The sequence below is a fragment of the Gadus chalcogrammus genome, chromosome 21, assembly GCF_026213295.1.
Source record: "Gadus chalcogrammus isolate NIFS_2021 chromosome 21, NIFS_Gcha_1.0, whole genome shotgun sequence".
Lineage (NCBI taxonomy): Eukaryota > Metazoa > Chordata > Actinopteri > Gadiformes > Gadidae > Gadus > Gadus chalcogrammus.
Window position 1 is genome coordinate 18,478,260 of NC_079432.1, and position 22,789 is coordinate 18,501,048.

The window sequence follows — 22,789 nt, forward strand, 5'->3', positions numbered from 1 at the left end:
TTACAAAAGTGTCAATGAATTTGTTAATGTTATGTCTATGTGTATTTGCAAGCTCATTAGGCTAGTTAACATGCATCATAGATAGTATCCTATTGCAACTAGATAACCAGAATTGGTTTATGGAAAATGGGCTGTTGACAAGCCATGGACATCAACTTCAGTGTTTCCCCTACCATTGTTCAGGCCTGGCGGGCCGCCAGGCCAACGAGCGCCCCCGCCAGGCCAACAACAGGCCAAAAAAAAAAAATGAAAAAATGAAAAAAATAATAATAATGCGGTGTCGCGCGTGCGCAGATTATGCCCCATCATAACGGACAATCTGACAGCATTAAGTTATATCATCATTAGCATGGCACTGTCACACTAAATTTGTACCGGCTGACAAATTTGTACCGGGCGCGTCATCAATACGTAATCCATTCCAAACCTGCCCGGCAACAGATGATCAGATGATTAGAACCTTTCGAATGACGTGAAAGGTTCACGAACATTCGCGAACCTTCTATCTAGCGATCCGTTATCTGTATTGTGCTATTTCGTCCTTGACCTGCTTTAAACACTCAGTTTACTTGCTAAATTTGATTAAACAATGAAATACAATACAAATATAAAGTAAAAACAAGTGTTATCTAGCGATCCGTTAACTGTACTATGTTATTTCGTCTTTGGCAACATGAGCGCGAATGTTTTTTGAAACCTGCCCGGCAACGGACGACGCGATCATCTGTTGCAGGCAGGTTTGGAATGGATTACATATGGATGACGCGCCCGGTACAAATTTGGCAGCCGGTACAAATTTAGTGTGACAGCACCACCAAAAATTGTATTGTAAATAAAATTTGTTTATTGTTAATAACGTGTTTATTGAATCATTATCAACTTGTGATGGCTAAGCAAGTGTTTTACATGGAAATAACCAACAAATACTCTAGCATCCCGTGAAAAATGTTTAAAAAAAATCACACCATCAGCTCTTACCACCGGGCCTAAAAAAAAATTCTAGGGGAAACACTGAACTTCAATAGCTGCATCTTTGTTTTGTTAAACACAGGGCATCAGACGAGCTGCCCCCTCAAAGAGATGAGCTTATGTTCATGCATTATCAATCATTTCCATCACAGTGTTGAATGCCTATTCACATGAGTGAGAGGTATGGTAGTTGTTTATATCGATTTATATAACTTAAGAGCAGGCGCGTCGTTAGCAATTGAAAACATCCGGGGCTTTAGCCCGGGGGGTAGCACCGTCCTGACTCCTGCGTGCTACGGTATCTTAATTAATTAATTAAGGGCGCCCCCAACACATAGGTCGCCTATGCCGAGCGCCAGCAGCAAAAATGAGACATTAGAATAGCCTATATAGCCTGCATGCACCTACCCGATGTCAAGAAGCCATCGCTGCTCCGACGGACCTTTCTCCCCCAGCCAGGCAACGGCAAGTAAGTAGTAGTCTGCTTTTATGTTTCATTTTTAAAGGTCCCATGACTTGCTATTTTATGTATTCTTTAATATAGGTATTAGTGGTCAACTAAGGCCCCGTCCACACAAAGCCGATTTCATGGCGAAACCGCAAAGGTCTTGTACGGTTCGGCCTTCCGTCCACACGAAGCCGGCGAATCCGCTGACCGAAACCGCAAACTTCTGAAACCACCCTCGGAGGTGGTTTCAAATCTACCCGGTTTCGTTTTGGATTCGTGTGGACGCCTGAAACCGACTGAAACCGTAAACCATGACGTCATCGCCCCACCCCTCGACCCTCTAGCCAATGACTGTTAAGCCCGCGGAGTCTCACCCTTTATGCGCATGCTCGTCTCTTCTTATTATTCATTTTCCTTCTGGATTGCTGTAGCAGAAGCAGCGCCCCTTATGGGCCTGGAATGTGTACTACAGCGTTTCTACAGATCTACCCGGTTTCGCTTGACTCCGTCTTTACGGAGATACTCCGAAACCGGATAGATCGAAACCGTAACTGTTTTGGCTTCGTGTGGACGGGGCCTAACACAGTATTCAAAGACGTTCCCGAAATTCAGCCGTGGTGCAGAGTTACAGCCACTCCGAGCCAGTCGCACATTGAGCTTCCCCCAAATGCGCTGTTTTGGTGTCTGTAGCTATAATGCAAATGTGGAGGAGCGAGGCGGGTCAAGGAGGAGGATGGGGGTGTGTCCCTGAGCAGCTTGCAGCCACGGTACCATGCGCTCTGTTTACAGTGGATGTATTGCAATGGCGAGGCGCACACAGCCTTTAGCCGTGTTCTGTAAATATTCTAGAACAGTGGTTTTCAAACTGTGGGGCGCGCCCCCCCTGGGGGGCGCCAGAGTTCTTCAGGGGGGGGCGCGACGTGAGAAAATAATAAACCCGAAAAAAACCCTGAAAGTCGATGATTCAAATCATCAGTCGTACTTCAACTGTAGAAGTAACATAACTAAATCAAACCATTTAACAAATCTAAACACTTGTATCTTCAATAATATCTAAACAGAATTTCGATATCATTTAAAATTTCTTCAGAATCAGTTTTAGTATACCGCTTCGTTTTCAGCTGTTTGCTATTTTATCAACGGCATTTTGATAGCATTTATACTTTTTTCAGAATCACAGTTTTAGTTTCAAACATCGTTTTCAGTTGCTTATAATAATTTAGGTCACCATAGCAACGCCGGTAAACAAACCCCGCCGAATAGTCGAATCTCTGGACTGAAAAGGCAGAACTGATTCGACTCAGAAGGTTCAGAGTCGGGGACCCTGAATGAATCTGTGTAAACTGGCAGTTTACACAGATTAAGATGTTCAAATGTATTTAAAAAAGGTTAAGCTAAAACATGCTTAGATAAAGTTGTTAAATTGTGTTAGAAATGTGTTTAAAAACGCACAAAGATGTTGTAATGTTTCAGAAATATGTTTCAAAAATATGTTTCAAATGTTTCAAAAATATGTTACAAATGTTTTAAAATTATGATCAGAGATGTTTAAAATGTGTAAAATAATTAAGATGGCTTTCAAAACACAGGTATTTAGAAAAAAAAAAATTTTGGGGGGGGCTCAGCTGAATTTTTTTCTCAGAGGGGGGGCTCACTCTCTCACACTTTGAAAACCCCTGTTCTAGAACACACGGAGTCCTGGAGCTCTATACCTAAATATTATCATATAGCCTACATAGATATCTATATCATATAATATATATTATCACGGCCAAAGGCTGTGTGAGCAGATATTATGAATCTCAAACGACCGCGTTGGGTTCTCAGACGTTCCTGGTTATTCCACGTCCACATCAATGTGAAGTAGACTGAACCGCGACAAGGAGGAGAAAGGGATTGTTGCCGGGCAGCGCTTAGGCACCTCCGCCTCCGGCGAAGGTCCCTCAGCGGGGCTCAAGCGGGAGACATTCGCCGCCAACAATCCCTTTCTCCTCCATGTCGTGGTTCATGTTCTTGAGGGAGTCAAAGCCAAAGTTCCTTCCCCCCCAATTCATTCTCAACCTTGGCTGAGATAACCCCCACTATGAGTCTTGTTGTAGAAATACCAGAGACGAGAGTCCGACGTGTTATGCGCCATAACACCAAAAGCAGAACAGTTATCCAAATAACAAGGAAGTGTACAACACTTGCGATACAGTCCTGGAGCTCTATATCTAAATAATATCATATAATACATAGATATCTATATCATATAATACATATTATCACGGCCAAAAGCTGTGTGCGCCTCCAGACGATATTATGAATCACAAACAACTTTGTCGGGTTCTGCGACGTCTCTGGTTCTTCCACTTTCTGCCTGCTGCCGGCTGCCCGCTGCCGGGCGATGGTGCCTCGCGGCAACCGGCGGCATGTCGCAGTTCATGTACTTCAGCGAGTCAAAGCCAAAGTTCCTTTCCCCCAATTCCTTCTCAACCATGGCTCAGATAACCCCCACTGTCTCGTTGTGGAAATACAAGAGACGTCAAAGAACCGACAAGAAACACTTGCATTACAGTGTGTGTATTCACACTCACACACACACGTGGCGCTCGCACGGTCGTGTCTCATTGGCGGGCCAACGTCTCTGGGCGGGCCAGGTAGAGTAAGGGGAGGAGCTTAGATGCTTTATGACGACATAAATAAAGACATTCCAAATCAGCGCGCTTGAGCCTCCGTTTTTTCAAAGGCGAGCAGAACAGCTAGTGCTCGTTTTACACCAAACATAAGTTTTAGCCACTGGGGGACCATAGGCAGGCTAGGGGAACTCATATTTATGTTAGAAAACCTCACAAAGTGAGATTTTCATGTCATGGGACCTTTAAGTTATTACTTGTTGTCAGTGTAGGTTTAATGTTACAGATAAAAACATGCTTTATATTTAGTCAGCATTTCAGTGCTGACTAAATTGACCTAAACTGTTCACGTCATGTTCTCTTTAAGATTGCATGAGATGATATGTACTATCGCGCGACCTGTAACCAGGAAGTAAACACTCGCTTGCATGAGATGATATGTGCTATTGCGCGACCAGTAACCAGGAAGTAAACACTCGCTTGCATGAAATTATATGCTTGCCTGGTAAAAAAAAACGAATCAGAGGGAAACAAAAGAAAGACCTACACACATTCTAAAAACCTCCCACAAATCTTTATTTCTCAATATTTCCATCAGGATCTCCTTTGCTCTGTGATTCTAAGGAAGATCGAAATGATTGAAATGTTAAGTTAAGTGTTGAGTGATTGAAATGTTAGGATTTGTGGGAGCTTTAAGAATGTGTGCAGGTCTTTCTTTTTCTTCTTTCTGATTCTTAAAACTCTGCCTCTTGATCTCAAGCAGGCGTGTGTTGAATGATACAATGAATGTGATTGTGAATGTTACAATACGTTGTGATGCTTTAGATCACTGAAGCTTAATTTAAATAATGAAAAAATAATCTTCCCAGCCTGTTTCTGTTACTTGCTTATGCTGAATAAGAAGCTTATCTCCATATAAATCTGAGCTGTACATGAATCTGTGAATGAAGTCTCATTTCGACTCCTTCCTCCACTTCACTATTCATGTTCTGATGCTTGCAGTTAACTACAGCCGCCCTTCCTGGGTAACGCCGCCACCAATCCGGTCATCCATTGAAGCCATCTCTCTCACTTTGCACAGTCACACTGTTGCAGCTTCATTCTCATTGTCTCATAATCTCATTATTAAAGCTGCTGTGGATGCTTTAAAAAATAAACATTTTTCTCTTAGGTAAAATCAAACCAGTGGGATGTTGGATTGAAAACCTCCAAAGCAATGTATTAAAAATTGAAAGAACAGTCCTATGCGTAGTTTCTTTTTTGGGGATTTTCAAAATGAGGTACCAAGCTAGAATGGATTGTCAACCCACTGTTTCTCAACCCTCTCCGATTATTACTATGTAGTATTGCATGCATACAGTTCTCACATCAGCGCCACAGTAAGCCTATAGAGCAGGGATGGGCAACTTTCATGATAAAGAGGGCCACATTTTTTATCATAACCATCGGAGGGCCACATGACTGCACACTTCAACTATACATGAGCTGAGAGAAGCTACATAATTTTGAATTTGGTAGATGATTTCCTGTGTTCTGGTGCATTTTGGCGATGGCCACTACCTAAAAAATCGTCCAGAATCATAACCTATGTACGGTATGTTAATTGAACCAACATACATTAATTTCATGTTTTCCATGCTCAAACAGCCACATGAATGGTCAGTATTTTTATCAGTGCAAAGGGCTCACATACATCATCATTCAATGAAGTCAAAAAACTGAAAAACCGTGGCCCAACATTAAGTGCAACAACTCAATGAACTCAAACCCAACAAGCAGTTGTAGTAGTTGTAGTGGCGACTTAAGTGGATATCTTTAGTGACTGATATCGCTTCTAAGCAAACTAGACGCATGGGTTTGCCTTTGAATTCTATGAATTCTTCTCATCTTTCTTGAACGAGTTTTCTGTAACTCGATCAATTATTATTATTATAATTTTTTTTTTTTTATTATTATTATTATTATTTTTTTTTTTATTATGTGCAGGCTGAGTGGGCATGCGGGCCGCGGGCCACATGCCCGCGGGCTGCGGGCATGTGGGCTTGTTCTTGCTCTGTTCTTGCTCTGCGGGCTTGTTCTTGCTCTGCCCTGTTCTTCCCAAAGAATTTTCTTATATCCATCTCTTATCAATGATATTTTATAACTGTACTTGACCTGTGAAGACCTCTGAGAAGTGGCGGGCGCGAGGGTGTTGCCATAGCAACACCAGAATTTGTTTAGCGACACCAAGTTGGCTAGATTTATATATTATGTATTTATATATATTTTTTTATTTATAAGAATGAAAGAAATTGTGTAATGAAAGAATAAAACAATGATTGATGCATTTTTGTTTGAATAACATCTTGCTCCCGCGGCCAGTGCCAGCGCCGGCATTGCAAGGGGAGGGATATTACGTAAATTCGCAGGAGGCGGGATAAGTGCGGCCGCTGTCACTCAGGTTTGTTTTGGTTTGACGCAGACAGCACGGAGGCAGAACAGACCGCAGAACTCAACGCGATCGTCTTCAATGTTGCTGCAACGATGCAGCATTCATTCAGAAGAGCAGCCAGTACTTACGTGTATGAAAGCAGCTATTATTATTATTTTATATATATATATATATATATATATACATATATATATATATATATATATATATATATATATATATATATATATATATATATATATATATATATATATATATATATATATATATATATATATATACACATATATACACACACACACACACACACACGTTTTTATACTGCAGAGATCCGGGGCTGATCCCGAAAGATCTGGGGCTAAAGCTCCGAATGCCCAGGTCTAACGACGCGCCTGCTAAAGAGTAATGAACCCACGTGTTCGGGGTAAATGATATGCATATACTTCCGTGGGCATACACAACGTCAGGCTGGTTGAAGACGATATAACTCCCTACCTAGGGGAGATAACATGTTCAGGGGGGGTGGATATAGATTTGCATGCGAACGTGTGTAGCCATCCATGTGAACACCTCTGCATGTTTAATTGTATGTTTTTTTTACCAGCAGCTCGATTATTGTATAATAATGCTAGTTAGATAAGAATTAGACATTGTTATTACCAGTAATAGGAACAGGGTAAAGTAAATTAGGGATGTAAATATAGTTTATCTGTGCACGTGTCAGATGTATAACTGTCATTTACTTATCAAGTAGAATACTTATTCATTCTGTCTGTGTTTCCAGAACCACTCGTTCCATCAGGTCATAACTCCACCCTTGGTCGTAATAAAGCTCGGCATCCTGATTCAGTTCTCACCGGACATCCTCCAACAGACAGCCTATCCATTACACCCTAGATCAGCTTTTACAAAGTGAGTGACATGCGTGGCTTGGGAACTGGACTCACATCGTATGGGGGGCTTGGGCATCATGGTGGAGATGTCCTGGGACCAGTAGAGGGGCACGGAGCCTCGCACCTGGACGTAGGAGGAGTAGCTTCCCGCTGTGAAGGACATGACGGAGGCGTCGTGGATTATCTGCTCCGTCTCGACCTCGTTGGCCACGTCGCCCTGGGTGCAGATGTGAGAAAACAAGCAAATCAACAAGCCTTAACGTAAAGGGCGTGGGCAACCCTTTAGAGTGCTTTTGTTATTCTAGTGAACAATAGGAGGAGAAAAAATTAATCTGCTCCAATTACATGATTAGCGAGGGCTAATTATAAGCAAACTATCAAGGAGTCTGACATCCATGTTTTTCCTAGAACCACAATACACACACATCTACTGTACAACGGCAGGTCAGATACACACACACACACACACACACACACACACACACACACACACACACACACACACACACACACACACACACACACACACACACACACACACACACACACACACACACACACACACACACACACACACACACACACGTTGTCTTGGAAAGCCTTTTACCTCACAGTTGGCACCTCTTTTGAGGAAGCGAGTGCCAGCAAACCTGCTGGAGCGCCTGGCGATGAGGGTGACGTGGACGGGCCGGCCGTAGATGACCAGCTCTGCATTGCCGGGGTTAGGGAGCATGACTTAAACCATCAACCACCAGAGAGGAGCAAAGCACTCCCTAAGTCCCTGTCCCAAAGAAGACCCATCCCACGCACCACAATGACTACAGTAGCGCTCACTTAACATATAATGAAGACATTTGAGAGACTTGTCCTCTCCTCCCTCTGCACTAGTGTATCTACTCAAATGGACCCTTTACAGTTTGCATATCAGCCTAACATCAGTGTCGATGATGCCCTCATTTACATGGTGCAGAGGGCATACACACATCTGGACACCCCTGATGCATCTGTAAGGATAACATTCTTTGACTTCTCATCTGCCTTTAATACCATCCAGCCACGTCTGCTAGGGGAGAAGATGGAGATGATGAAGGTGGGTCCATTACTGGTACTGTGGTGTTTGGACTACCTTTATCCCAGACCACAGTATGTGCGCCTACAGAACAATATTTCATGCACCATCCTCAGCAGCACAGGGGCTCCACAAGGAACTGTGCTGGCTCCATTCCTGTTCACCATTCCTGTACACAGCGGATTACAAACACAACACTAACAGCTGCTTCTTGCAAAAATATTCAGGCGACACAGCTGTTGTTGGCCTCATTAAAGGGGGAAATGAGGAGGAGTACAGAGACACCATAGACAACTTTGTGGAGTGGAGTACACACAACTGCTCCATCTCAACACCACAAAGACAAAGGAGATAGTTGTGGATTACAGGAGGGGGAGGAGGAGGACTCAACCAACACCAATCAGCATCGGGGGCACTGTGGTGGAGATGGTCACCAACCACAGGTACCTTGGTGTGCAGCTCGACAGTGAGCTGGACTGGAAAAGTCATATGGAAGCGGTGTACAAGAAGGGACAAAGTCGACACTTTCTTGAGGAGACTAAGGTCATTTAACATCTGCCAACCCCTACTGTGGCCAGTGCTCTGTTTTTCGCTGTGGCATGTTGGGGAGAAGGCGCCTGCACAGCGGACAAAAACGGACTGGACAAGCTGATCAGGAAGGCCAGCTCATTGGACGGGGCTGAGCAGCTAAAGGTCCAGCAGGTGGCAGAGGCCAGAATCCTCAACAAACTGGCCTCAATAATGTCTAACCCCACTCACCCACTCCACGCCCTGAAGGTGATCAAGAACAGCACCTTCAGTCGGAGACTAATTGCACCAATGTGCAAAACGGAGCGGTACAGGAAGTCCTGTGTACCAGCTGTCATACGGTTTTATAATGCACAAAAATAACTGCACTTTGTAGCATTTATTATTGTATTTATTGTTTAAGTATTTAAGTATTTTAGCTATATGAGGGAATGTGTGTGATTGTTATGTCTGTCCAAACGCTGTTGTGACACTGTTATTTCCTGTAAAGGATTATTAAAGGATCTATCTATCTATCTATCTATCTATCTATCTATCTATCTATCTAATCGATTAGTATCATAATGCTGATGATGGTGTGCACTGGACACTTGAAATCAGTTTCTTCTGGCTGATTTCATTGGCCTCTTTCTCCTCCACTTTCCTTTTGTGCAGTGAGCGAGGGCACCAGTTCTCCCTGGGAAGGTGCGCCAGTACATTTTCCAAGAAATTACTCAATTTATGTTGCAGACAACAGAGACATTGATTATGATATAAGCATTACAAATGGGTCTTCAACCACAAAACTAGGCCATGATGGAAGGGAAGCGGCACTAACCCTAACCCTGTTTGTTTTTTTCTCCTTTTCTGAAGGGAATGTGAAGCTTTACTGCCCATGCACCAGAAAGTAATGAATCAATGCTACAGAGTCATTGGAAAAATAAGAAAAAGCAATGCATTATGTAAGAAGAAAACCCACATGCACTCATCTTGTGCTACCAGTCCAACCTTCTAAACGACTATTCACTTACCAGATTGGAGGCATCATTCCTGGCCCCAGTTTAGTCAGCACCAGACCACCATTTTTTAATTGCCATTTTGTATGTTTTATTTTATTTCTATCTCATAGTTGGTTCTGCACAAGTTCTGGCAAAGATATGTACAAAAACGTACCTAAAAATTGGATTATGCATTTGATGCACTCAACAATTAAAAGCTAACAATTAAATAATTAAGAAACACAGTTCACTTAAATGTAACAAAATAAATATTTGGCCTGTTAAGCCCTTTGAGACTGTAATGGTGATTAAGGGCTATACAAATAAAATTGAATTATTGTAAATATTGAACTAATATAGAATATGAATCAAATATTGTTTTACCTCCATATTTAATGTCCATAGCATTACAAACCCAATGCACTATGGTTGAATAGACCAAACACACGACCAGAGAAAGCAGCAGCGCGCTTTGAAGAAGGATACTGGATTGGCCGCAGAAGCCGTGGATGATGTACATCAGCCAATCGTGATGCACGATGTCCTTGACCCGCTCCAGGAGCTTCCCGTTCCAGACATACTTAAGGTAGGGTTCATTCTTCAGCCCGTTCACCACTGGACACAGCACAGAACCATGGTCACAAACACATTTTCCCCGGTTGGGTCAAACTATGAAAAGGCCAGCTTGGTCGGGGAACATGTGCCAACACTGAACACAGCTAGAGACAATGGGGAAATGGTCAAGATTTCAGGAAACTTCTTGAGAGCAAGTATTTGATTGAACTGTGTCTTCCTCATAATCATGGGAAGACACAGATAACGATTGACCAACATGATTCTTAATGGGGACACTTCGAGGGCAGTAAAAACCAAGGAGTGTCCATAGTGGAGAGGTGTGGATTGGCCACGGCTAAAGTCTGCCAGGACAGAATGGCATGGATTGGCATGGTCTCAGTTACAGACAAAAACATTAAATTGTCTACTTAATCACTACAAATGATTCATTTAACGGGGGGATGGAAAGTGACCTTGCATGGGAAGTCCCTCGTCCTCGAAGATGTCGAAGCTGTCCTGGCGGCTCTGTGAGGGGTGCTCCTCGTCGACCGAGGGCTCCACCGTGGAACTCAGCTCCCAGGGCCTCAGCAGCATGGTCAGGTTGTACTGCAGCGAGTGGCTCAGGTCGTAGCTATAGCTGGAGGACAGCAAAATACACCAACAATAATAAATCATGTAGAAATATGGTAATATACATATTTGAGCTTTTTAAACCATCAACTTATATTCTATATTTAGCCAAAAAACAACGTTGAAAATGTTTATGTTTTGCCATGCAAACAAGCAGTACCAGTGGGTAGTAACGACATTGCTAAGTTGGACAAACTTATACTATGTAATATAATGAATGAATTGAGGCAAAATGTATCGAATTGGCCTGCAAAACATAAATCTTAATATGGCCGATCAAATGAAAATGAACATTTGGCTAAACTGTAGAAACAGATGAGCGAGTCCTTCATGGAGAACAGGGGCAGTGTGTGGTTGAGTGCTGTCAGAGAGGAGTTACATAGTGATCCCTTTGGAGTTTCTGACAATGTTTTATACACAGCTTTAATTGGATTTCCTTTTTTATTGATCGCCATGCCATGTTGGCCAGGCACATCTGACAGATTTTCTTTTATATCTACATGCAGAAGAAACATCCTCTTCCTCGGATTACAATTATACTGATAGGGGCAATTAAGCAAGTGACCGGCAATAAATCTCTTCATGAGATCCTGTACAAATCCCGCTCTCAAATCCATTCATTGCTCTGGTTCACAAGCTAGAACATACTGATCTGAGCAGCAAACGTTGATGCATTATAATGGAACACCATGTATCATAATTGGGACCCATGTAATATAATGGAGACCATAATGGGGACCCATGTAATATACCATGCATTATAATGGGGACCCATGCATTATAATGGACCAATGTATTATAACTGACCCATGTATAATGGCCCCATTTATTACCATGGACCCATACATTATAATGGACCATGTATTATAAAGGACCATGTATAATAATGGACCATGTATAATAATGGGGGACTCTGAACCCATCTTACCTGAAGTAGAAGTTGCTGGACAGGTCAACATTCTGAAAGATCCTCACATACCTAGGATGAGCACAGAGCATATTGAAACAAACAAATCATAGGATAAAGAAGTAAGGAAAGGAAAATAATAATAATTAAAAGAAAGAATTAACAGAAAAAGAGAAAAATAATTAAAGAAAGAATAATAAAGAATTACAGAGAGAAAGGCAAGCAAAGAAGACCAGTGGGTTTCAGTGGGAGTACACTAAGTGGCCTCGTCGGGTGTACCCCCGAGTCATTAAGTAGTGCAGTACCTGGCCTCATCGGGGTGTGTGACCCTGACAGAGTCATTTGGGATGTAGATCATGCTGGTGTCTTCTACTTTGTAAATGGAGTGACCGCCAATGTCGGCCATCTTTCTGCGCTTGGTGATCAACACAATGTAGTAGCCCTCCAGGAAACGCACAAACCCTGACGGGAACACACATAAACCGTCATTCAACTGTGATCAGCAGTTATTTAATCAGGGTGAGTCCCTTGCATAGATACACCTTGAAGGCATGTCGCTTTCAATGTATTCCTACTCACTATTAATATGTTTAACACAATGGCCTCAAACATAGTTTTAACCAGACGAAAACAAGGCCTGCATTATACTAGTCACCCTTGATTTGGCTAGTGGAAAGTCATAGGCCTGGTATTAACACAGTACTAATTGCAAGACATATTACAATTACATAATAATAAAATATAACCGCAAGCGGCGATTAATTAAAAGTCAAGAACAAACTAATGGAAGATGTAAAAATATAACATATAATTGTTATATTTAAGGAAAGATGTTCCACTTAAAAAAATGAACTGCAGCCTCATTCACATGGTCAAAATGTCTATTGATAAGCACACAACATCCAGAAAACTCAAAGCACACATTTCTCAAGTGAATTAAGGGCTTTCTTCAAAGGATATACCTGAAAAATCTTATAAATTCTGGGGAAATTAAACACTTGTAGTCAAGAACACTAACGGAAGAAATATAAATATGACAGAGTTCATTATGAAAGAAAAATGGTTAATAAAGAAGTTCCCCCTGCCATACTGTGTCTTGGCAGTCCGATTCTTGGAAACTAATGAGCCGAAATGTTGATTGCCTGAGGAATTTCAGGTGCTGTTCAATGTTGTGTTTCTTAAATGAGTGGCAATGACAGAATGTCATGTTCAGCTTGTTCATAATGCTCTAATCAGGATTCAAACTCTCAACCTAAGGATCACCAGTACAGGGCATTATCCCGTTGAGCCTCTGACATTCCTGAACTGCATGAAGCCTCATTCACACGGTGAAACTGTCGATTGATATCACACAACCTCAAGAAAACTCGAAGCACACATTTCCCAAGAGAATTAAGGGTTTTCTTAAAAGAGTACAGATCTGAAAATTTGCACTGTTAATGGTATCCACCTAATGATAGCGGGAAAAGTAAACATTTTTAGAGCAGAAGACCAGGGTGAAAAAGATGCATCTGATTTTAGAGATTAATATGATGAAAGAATTTTGAGTCCAGGTCAATCTAGTAAGGATAAATAAGGCTAGTTCATAATCTTTTTGAACTAGCCTTGAACTAGGGCGGGGGGGGGGGGGGCATTGGTATCCAGCTATGAAGATAGGTAAATCAAGGAAGATCAGCACACAATTATAGTAGGATTCACATTAGCCTATCCCCCTTTTCTCCTCTAAACACCCAGAATTCAACTACTTGTGAAACTCGATAACAAGGAGATATTCAAGTCATCAATTGAAGTATAAGAAAGTGGTTCAAAAAGTAAGGAGTGTAATAGATATGACATAATTCTAACATTTTACATTTAATTGATTATGTCAAATCAGACCCTGGTTATGTTACTGTGAACAATACACATATTCCTCAGCTTGATTATTGAATCCAACACAAAAATGAACCCCTCAATGATTTGGCCCTTGAATACAGCCCAACGCATCCTTTCACATTTTGGCAAATGTCATTCTAACATCAATTCAAGCCATTGAGTTGAAAGGCTACATGCAGCTATTGGCCATCTTAAATTTGCAAAGACTATCCACTTTGTTTATTCATTGATAAAAACAGGTCACAACTATAAAAAGGTAAATTCCTTTTCAAATTTAGTTTAACTTGGTAAACATTCACAAAACATCTGAATCAACAATAACAAAATCACATCAGTTGTTCCAATTCTGGTTTTAAATTCAGGTTTTCTATTGGATTATATTTGTATTAATTTCACCAACGTTTTTTCTTGCTAAAATCCCTTTTAAATATTGTTATACGTATCATACCTCAATCCTTTATTTCCTATACACATGAATACCTGACTGCATAATTTTCCATAGTTGGATATTGGCCATCTTACCCACAATGCCGTAGGCAGAGACCGCCCGGGACAGCCCAGAGGATCCCTTTTGCCCAATCTTAGTCCGGTTTCCCAGATCCAAGCGTCCAAGCAGTTCCCTGACCTCCTGCTGGCTGTACACATGCTGTAACCAAAGAGAGAACATTGGATCATGATCGATTAGTAGGAGCTCAAAAAGAACACATTTATTATTCAACACTGTAATAGATGATGATGTTTTGAATCCTAGTTATAGGGGTGGACAACAGGACTTTTACAATTAAAACCACAAGGTCTGTATCCACTACACACCTACCAAATATCTGTGTCAAAGGTCAAAAAGGTATATTACGTGTCAGAACTTTAAGGGATCGGTCTGAGAATTTCATTCCGCCCCCTCCCAGCTGGACTATATCAACTGGTAGGCTTATCCAAATACCTGGTAGGACACTGATGGAAAATCCATATGTTGTTTAGTTTTAATAAGTTAAGATTTGTTTTCTCTTTTTTCCAGCCCATCTGTTGACTGGTGTTAGCTTGTGGCCCTTTGTTAACCTGTTCCTTTGGCTGAACCGGTCCCCAGGACTCCTTATCTATACCAGAAAGAATCCTGCATGCCAACATTTCCCCCCATGTGATGTATGGACAAGTACATTTCAGGGAGGGGGTGAAACCGTTAAAAGGCTTTGTTTAACTGTATTGTGGGCTCACTCTGCTAGAGGGGATACTGATGTATGCGTGCATTAAAATAAGTAAATGTTCTACAACTATTGTGTGATATTTTGGATCTTGAAGTCTTATCTGTCAGACGCATTATCTCATAAATTGTCACGACAACACTACCACTTGTGATTTCACCATGCCAAAAAGGCATGGCAGATTTTGTAATGGCCTGTACTTCCTTGGAAAGTCCTAAAAAACAATCCATCATGATAAGAAATTGTGCTAGTGATTTTGAATAAATGTAAGTCGTAAAGTGCAGCATTTCTACTTGCTCTAAAATAATCCAGTAATCCATGCTGAACGATCATCCATAGTATCACATCATATAACTGATATTCTGGAGATAGAAAAGGCTGGACAGATCCTACCTCTCTCTTTGTATACAATAAATTCACTAAACACTCCCTAAACCCCTCCCACTCGGCCGAAACCCTTCCAACTCACCAAAAACCCCTCCCACCCACCAAGAAAACCCTCCCACTCACCAAAAAAACCCTCCCACTCACAACCCCTCCCACTCAAAAATAACCCCTCCCACTCCTACCAACGGACCAGCCAAGGTACACTAGCTCTGAAAAGTCCCCGCCTACTAATTGGTAGGGGCAGACTCGTACACATTTCAATTTTAAGTATATTTTCAAACAAACTTTCCAAAGATCCCAGTTGGGGCGTGTCAGCTAGTGTTGACTCGTTCGCGAACTAATCAGTTTGATCTTTTATGGCTGGCGGGTAGTCTGAACCAGCCAAATCTTTTATGGCTGGTTCAGACTACACGATTTCAGCCCGATTTTGCCCCGATTCGTTCTTCGCAGACAAATTTGAGAGTCGTGCACGATTTTTAAAGGTTGGCAACGAGACGAGGTCTTGTAATACGACATGCTTGCGATCTGCGATGTTTTCGTCTGTGACGTTCGAAAACCCCACGACGAAAAGTTTGGCATATCAGAATTTTTTGGGGAAATCGCATGGCATATCCATTGTTGACATTAGGGAACCCCACCCCCAGTTGCGTGAAGGAACCCCAGGAACAGCTGGAGCTCACGCGCAGTGTTAACCAACTGACTACACTGCACTACGCTGGGTACACAGTAACTACTACAAAAATGAATACGATCAATAGCAAGAAGAAGAATGCTAAAAAAGAAAACGAGAGAAAATGGAACAACATAATGGAGACAACTTCGGTTGAAATGTGGCAGCAACGTCCCTGTATTTTCAACGTTTCCACAAAGGAGTTCCACGATAGGGTGAAGGGATACAGCCTGGCGAAAAATAGCCGACGCCCTTAGATGCCCTGCCCGGTAAGTTTGGAGGCCACAGCTGTTGACGTGCCAATAGCTATCATAACCTATCATAACCTTCAAAGTGCCAGCATAATGCCTTGTGCTAGGTACTCTGGATCCATTGTTGACACTCTGTCGCTAGGCTACGTTGTTGATGCGGGTATTTTGTATCGCACAATGCAACTACTGTGAGGAGTTGCTGCATTGAGCAGATATAACAACTACTGTGTGGAGTCGGCTTTACTCTCCACTTCAATTAAACAAGTGTTACTCCAGCATGAGTTCAAAACGTAACTGCCGTAAACCGGAACTGTCGTAAACCGGAACTGTTATCCCAAAACCCTTTTCCTTAAAAGGTACAGTCCCTTGGTGAATGTCTTATCATTGTAGTTGTGGGTCACCACACAGGCCCCCCCAGAATTCACCCAAACTAACAGGTTCAGACCGAACAGGTAACCTACAGAGAACATCGGACACCCACTAGTGTTCAACAGAACATACTAGCACAAAACAGTCCCTAGAAAAACAGGAGAAGGGCAAAAGGCAGGAGCAGGTGTCGAGGCTGCCGCAGGGGCAGGTGTCGAGGCTGCCGCAGGCGGGCACCCCCGCCGCGGGGGCTGAGCCAGCTGTAGCGGTTCGCCAATATCCACATGAGCAGGCTTGTGCCGATCTATAGCCACCCGCTCAGGCCTGCCCCCAATATCCCCAACAAAGTTCTTAGGCCCACCCTCCAAGACGCGGAAGGGCACATCGTAGGGGGGCCGCAGCGGGATACGGTGGCCATCGTGGTGGATGAAAACGTACTTGGCTGACGGTAAATCCCTGGGAATGTAGGACCGGGGGAGGCCATGGTGAGATGTCGGAATGGGAACGAAAGCATCCGCAATGTCCCGGGACGCAGCACGATGGGAGGCAACCGACCACGGGGCCGTGGCGTCCGGAAGAAACTCCCAAGGGAGGTGCAGGGGCTGGCCGTACACCAGCTCTGCCGACGAGGCCTGAAGATCGTCCTTGGGGGCGGAGCGAAGGCCCAGCATAACCCCTGGGAGGCGGTCAGCCCAGTCGCGTAAGGCTGGCCCTGAGCGGGGCCTTCATGTCCCGATGAAACCGCTCGCAAAGCCCGCTCTGTGGGTTAGAGGCTGTGGTACAGTGGACCTTCACCCCCAGGACCCCGGCGACCGCAGTCCAGCTCCGACGTTGAACTGCGGCCCCCTGCTGTAGTGGAGGACAGGGGAACCACTTCTGGCCAACTGGTGGTCCTGTCCACCATGGTGAGGAGGTAGGTGTAACCACGGGAGGGTGAAAGCGGGCCCACCAGGTCCACATTCACATGGTCGAAACGCCTCTCCGGCACTTTGAAGAGTGCCAAGGTACCGCACAATGAATGTGCGGTACCGGTCGGGGGTGGTGGCGTTGTTCAGGCGACGGAAATCACCACAGGGACGCCAACCGCCATCAGCCTTGGTCACCATTTGCAGGTCGGAGGCCCACGGACTGTTGGAACGGCGTACGATGCCGAGGCGCTCCATGGTGGCGAACTCCTCCCTGGCGATCGCGAGCTTGGCAGAGTCGAGGCGCCAGGCCCTTGCATAAGACCGGGGGGCTATCCGTGGTGATGTAGTGCTCCACACCATGCTTAGCCACAGCCGATGAAAACGTGGGCGTGGTGATGACAGGAAACTCAGCCAGCAGGCGTTGATACAGGTCCCCGGTGGCGCACGTGTTTGCAAGACAAAGCCCCCCCAACCCCCCCAGCGTGCAGGGGTACGAAGCAAAAGAGAGGGCGCCGATCAGGCGGCAGTTCGTAACATCCACCAGCAGCCTGTAGGCGCAGAGGAAATCCGCCCCCAGGGGTGGCGTAGACACGGCAGCCATGACGAAATCCCAGCCGAAACTTCGGCCGCCGAAACACACCTCCACATACCTTGTGCCATAAGTACGAATGGGTGTGCCGTTGGCGGCGTCCATCGGGGGGTCATGGCTGCCAGCCATAGTGGCCACAGGCGTCGCAGGTAGGATGCTGCGCTGAGCCCCAGAATCGACCAGCAGCCGCCGGCCGGACAACAGCTTGCGAACAACAGCTTGCAGTCCCGACCAGCGCTCACAGCTGTTAATGAGCGCTGGCCCGGGCTTTTCCCAGGGCCCCAAAACTGTAAGGCTGGCGACACTGCTTGGCCTTGGCCCCAAACCTGTCATGGTAGTAACAACACCCGTCGTCACGCTGTCGGTGGGCTGTCACGGCGGCTGCGGGGCCGACGTGTGCTGGGGGGGCAGCAGCGCATGGACAAACTGTTGGCGAGGAAAATCCTGTCGGCCTCCAAAGCCACCGTCTGGTAGTCCTTGGAGGCAAAGAGGGGGGAGCTGGCCAGTGCGGTGCGCACGGGTGCTGGAAGCTGCCGCAGGAGGATGTGGGCGAAAAGGAAGGAGGGATCCGCCGAGCCCAGGTCTGGTAACTTGACGGTGGCAGCATAGGCAAGGCAAGGCAAGGCAACTTTATTTATATAGCACTTTTCATACACAAGGCAGACTCAAAGTGCTTCACATATAAACATTGTCATACAATTAAATTAAATAATAGGTAAGTAAAAGAAAAACATATGCAAAAAATAAAAAGTTAAAAAGGCATTTTAGTATTAAAATAGAAAATAAAGGCAAAGTTAAAAAAGCTTTTTAGAAAGTGCAATGTACTTAAGATTTAGCAGAAAGCTATAGCAAACATAAAAGTCTTCAGTCTTGTTTTAAAGGTGCTCAGAGTTGGGGCAAGTCTTAAATCCTCTGGGAGTTTATTCCAGCTATTTGTTGCGTAGTAACTAAATCCTGCTTTCCCATGTTTTGTGTTTACTCTGGGGATAATTAACAGATTGGTCTCAGAGCTTCTTAGTGGTCTAAAAGGCTGATGTAGTGGAAGCATATCAGTTAAATATTTTAGGCCTAAACCATGTAGGGATTTATAGGCAAGCAACATGATTTTAAAATCAATTCTCTGACCTACAGGAAGCCAATGTAACGATTTCAGAATTGGTGTAATATGATCAAATTTTTTGGTCTTTGTTAGAACTCTAGCAGCAGCATTCTGAACAAGCTGAAGCTTCCTCAGAGTTTGTTTTTGGAGACCTGTAAGGAGACCATTGCAGTAATCAAGCTTACTAGTGATAAAGGCATGTACAAGTTTTTGTAAGTCTTCGGTGGACATGAGCCCTCCAAGTCTTGCTACATTTTTAAGGTGATAATATGCCGATTTTGTAACTGATTTGATGTGACTGTCAAAATTTAAATCTGAATCCATGATCCATGAGCATAGATAGCGCCGACGTTAGCCTCCCTGCCAGCGGCGGCCGGCGCCGCAGCAGGCGAGTTGTTATCACCATCGATGTGTAACATAATTCAGCCGTATCCAACTCGCGTCGGGGGTCACCAATTGTGGAGTGCGGTAAATGACGAGACAAGAGACGGAGATGGGTCGAGTCGGCTTTACTCTCCACTTCAGTTAAACAAGTGTTACTCCAGCATGAGTTCAAAACGTAACTGCCGTAAACAGGAACTGTCGTAAACCAGAACTGATATCCCAAAACCCTTTTCCTTAAAAGGTACAGTCCCTTGGTGAATGTCTTATCATTGTAGTTGTGGGTCACCACAACTGGAACCTTTATGACAAATGTAAAAAACATTTGTCAGTTCTAAACCTTCGATTTTCTAAATATCTTGCTAACGTGAATGATACAAATATATCTGAGAATCGTGTAGTCTAAACCAGCCATTAGACGAACGAACCATACTGGTTCTTCTCTCTCGTTCGTTCTCAGACTCGACTTCTCCCAGACCCACTAGTCGCTGACTTGCTGACAGTTCGTTCACTCACTGTGTGAGTGGTGAAGAGGGACCAACTGAGAGACGTCTCGACTCACGAGAGCCAGCCAATCGTATGCCGTTCTAGGACTGAGTCTAGGACGCTTAGTGAGCGAGTGTATGATAATACGATTAGATATCATTGAAATGGTAAATGCATGTTGTCTTTGTATTTTCTGTGTCTTGCCAGATTAATAAAATATTTGAATGCCTCGTCAATCTGTCTCGTTCTTTCATGGTTCGTTCTGCCGCATGCGACCCGTACACACATTCCAGGGCTTGTATCCTTTCGATAATATGCTCTCTCTTAGGTCCTGATATATAGTGGAATTGCGTTGTTGTTTTCCATCTAAAATAGCTAATGTTTTTTTCTTCGATGAGAGCAAGGAAAAGTTTTACCTTTTCATCGGTCCACACGTAGGCTATATATTATTATTTACATTGGCCATCTGTTGCATGGACGAATTTAAAGGATACATTGTACATATTTATAATTCGAAATTCGTCCCAGCCTTTATAACACAGATATTCTAGGGTCTATAGCATATAACCTTGTTGTCTCATTACATTTCTTTTTTTTTTTTACAGTTCATTTTTCAGAACCTACCAGCTCTCGTTGTGAAGACTAGTCACCACAAAATTATTTTCAATGGGAATCGCGACGGTCTATACTTTCAACATACAGTGTACATATTTGTAATTTTAATTCGTACCAGCCTTTATACCACAAATACTAGGGTCTATAACCGCGTTTTCTGATTACAGTTTAATGCATTTTTCACAATTTACCAGCACTAGTTTTGAAGGCAGTGTTCATTTTGGCAGCTATTTTAGATTTAGTCTTGGGCTGCACAGGGTTGGGTAGGGTCTGTTTATGAGAGCCTAAATCATCCGTGACCCCCACCATCATTGCTAAATCAAGTATTTTATCTTGCTGATATGTTAAACATCCAATAATCAACTACACTCCCCATCCCGCTGAGTTTAGTTGAAGTTGTATTGTTGACGTTTGAGAATAAGAACGAGGAAGGAGCGTTCATTCCATGATTCGATTCACCGCTACCGGAAACCCGACTGAACGAACGAACAAACGATTTGCGAACGACTCATCTTGGCGAACTGACCGACGCGAACTGAATCATGGAAACAAATCAATAAATCCACCACTAGTCTCAGCGCCCGGTACCTTGTCGTCGATGATGACCAGATCCTTTGGTTCGGTGCGGTCGATCTTCAGCACGCGATGTTTGGTTTGAGCCTGATTACTTCCCACTATGAAATACCGCTGAAAACATAGAAAATGGTCATCAAATTATAACAATAGTTCTAATAAAAATGGAGCTCAAAAAGGGTTTCAACAATCCTGGACAACAAAGACATCATGTAATGATAATGTCCGTCATTAAGCTCAGTTGGGGTCCGGGCCCCTAACCTGGGGCCAGAGATATCAACACATATCCACATGTCATTTGAACGTCAACATTATATGTATATGAATATGAATCAATAAATATAGCTATTCTTAAACATTAGAATAGTTGTTTGTCTTCCTAGTTGTTTTTTTGATGATTGTCAATAAGCAATTTCACGCTTTAAAAAGCCAAATATTATCTAATCATTAAAATCAATCATGAAAGTACATCTAGAAGGGGGGTGGGGGTGCAGTACTTTAAAGCATAGCTAAACTGAATTGAAACTTAAATGTGCCCTCTGCTCACACGAGTGTAAGCACATGACCAGGGTTGTGTTAGTTATTGCCATCATGCATATTATGGGATTAAACCCAATGTTAAAGAATATCAGGATCCCACAGAACCAGGTAATGTCATTGTGCTGCCACCTGCTGATATAATCCATACCTACCTGCACTTATTCCAAAAAAAGTATAACGATGGAATATCATAGAAAATTGTTTCATTGTTCATTCAATGATACAACACATTGAGTTGGTTTGCTGTAGTTTCATTATCAACAGACTGTAAAACTCACGGCTCTTGTCTCGTACACCACCAGGCTCTGAACCCCACTGATGAGGGCCGACGACTGAGGCATGTTGACTCTTTTAGAGAACTAGGGAAATCAATCAAATGGTTCTGAGTCAGTAAGAGCAAGGCGTGTTTACTCTGCAAAGACTGGTGTGCAGATAATTAGCACTATAAGTTATCTATACAAATGTACACATGCCTTTCCTCTGAAACAAAGTACAACGTTGAACTTCACGATGTTATAATTGGTAATAGTTTGGCTGGCAAGTCAGCAGCATGATCAACGTTCCTAGCTGAAGAGACGCCTGTGTTGCGTTGTTTGTGTCAGGTGACTTCCTCCTTATCTTATGACGCTGCTAACAGCAGCAGCGTTGCCAGATTGGGCCAGATTGGGCAGGAAATCTGGCAACACTGACGGGCAGCCGCGCAGTCCAAACATCCCGAGTGGATAAAAGCGAAATCATACGCTTTTGTATTAGCACAAAAACGTAAGCGTTGCATTTACATTTTGAATGTTTTTATTGTACCCAAAATAAATTACCAGTTTTCTTTTA

The 22,789-nt window shown here is 43.4% G+C and overlaps 1 protein-coding gene across 1 annotated transcript in view; it reads right to left on the reverse strand.

Moving 5' to 3' along the window:
• Nucleotides 1–22,572, reverse strand: part of fig4a (FIG4 phosphoinositide 5-phosphatase a) — a 78,949-nt gene extending 56,377 nt beyond the window's left edge. The window contains exons 1-10 of the mRNA XM_056581630.1: nucleotides 22,435–22,572; nucleotides 22,240–22,320; nucleotides 21,437–21,535; nucleotides 14,420–14,543; nucleotides 12,328–12,484; nucleotides 12,044–12,094; nucleotides 10,959–11,122; nucleotides 10,417–10,545; nucleotides 7,964–8,064; nucleotides 7,411–7,573 (exon numbers count right to left, since the gene is read on the reverse strand). Of these exons, the coding sequence (XP_056437605.1) occupies nucleotides 7,411–7,573; nucleotides 7,964–8,064; nucleotides 10,417–10,545; nucleotides 10,959–11,122; nucleotides 12,044–12,094; nucleotides 12,328–12,484; nucleotides 14,420–14,543; nucleotides 21,437–21,535; nucleotides 22,240–22,302 (1,051 nt within the window). The 5' untranslated portion in view covers nucleotides 22,303–22,320; nucleotides 22,435–22,572. The remainder of the gene's footprint in view (nucleotides 1–7,410; nucleotides 7,574–7,963; nucleotides 8,065–10,416; nucleotides 10,546–10,958; nucleotides 11,123–12,043; nucleotides 12,095–12,327; nucleotides 12,485–14,419; nucleotides 14,544–21,436; nucleotides 21,536–22,239; nucleotides 22,321–22,434) is intronic.
• Nucleotides 22,573–22,789: the final 217 nt, after the last annotated feature.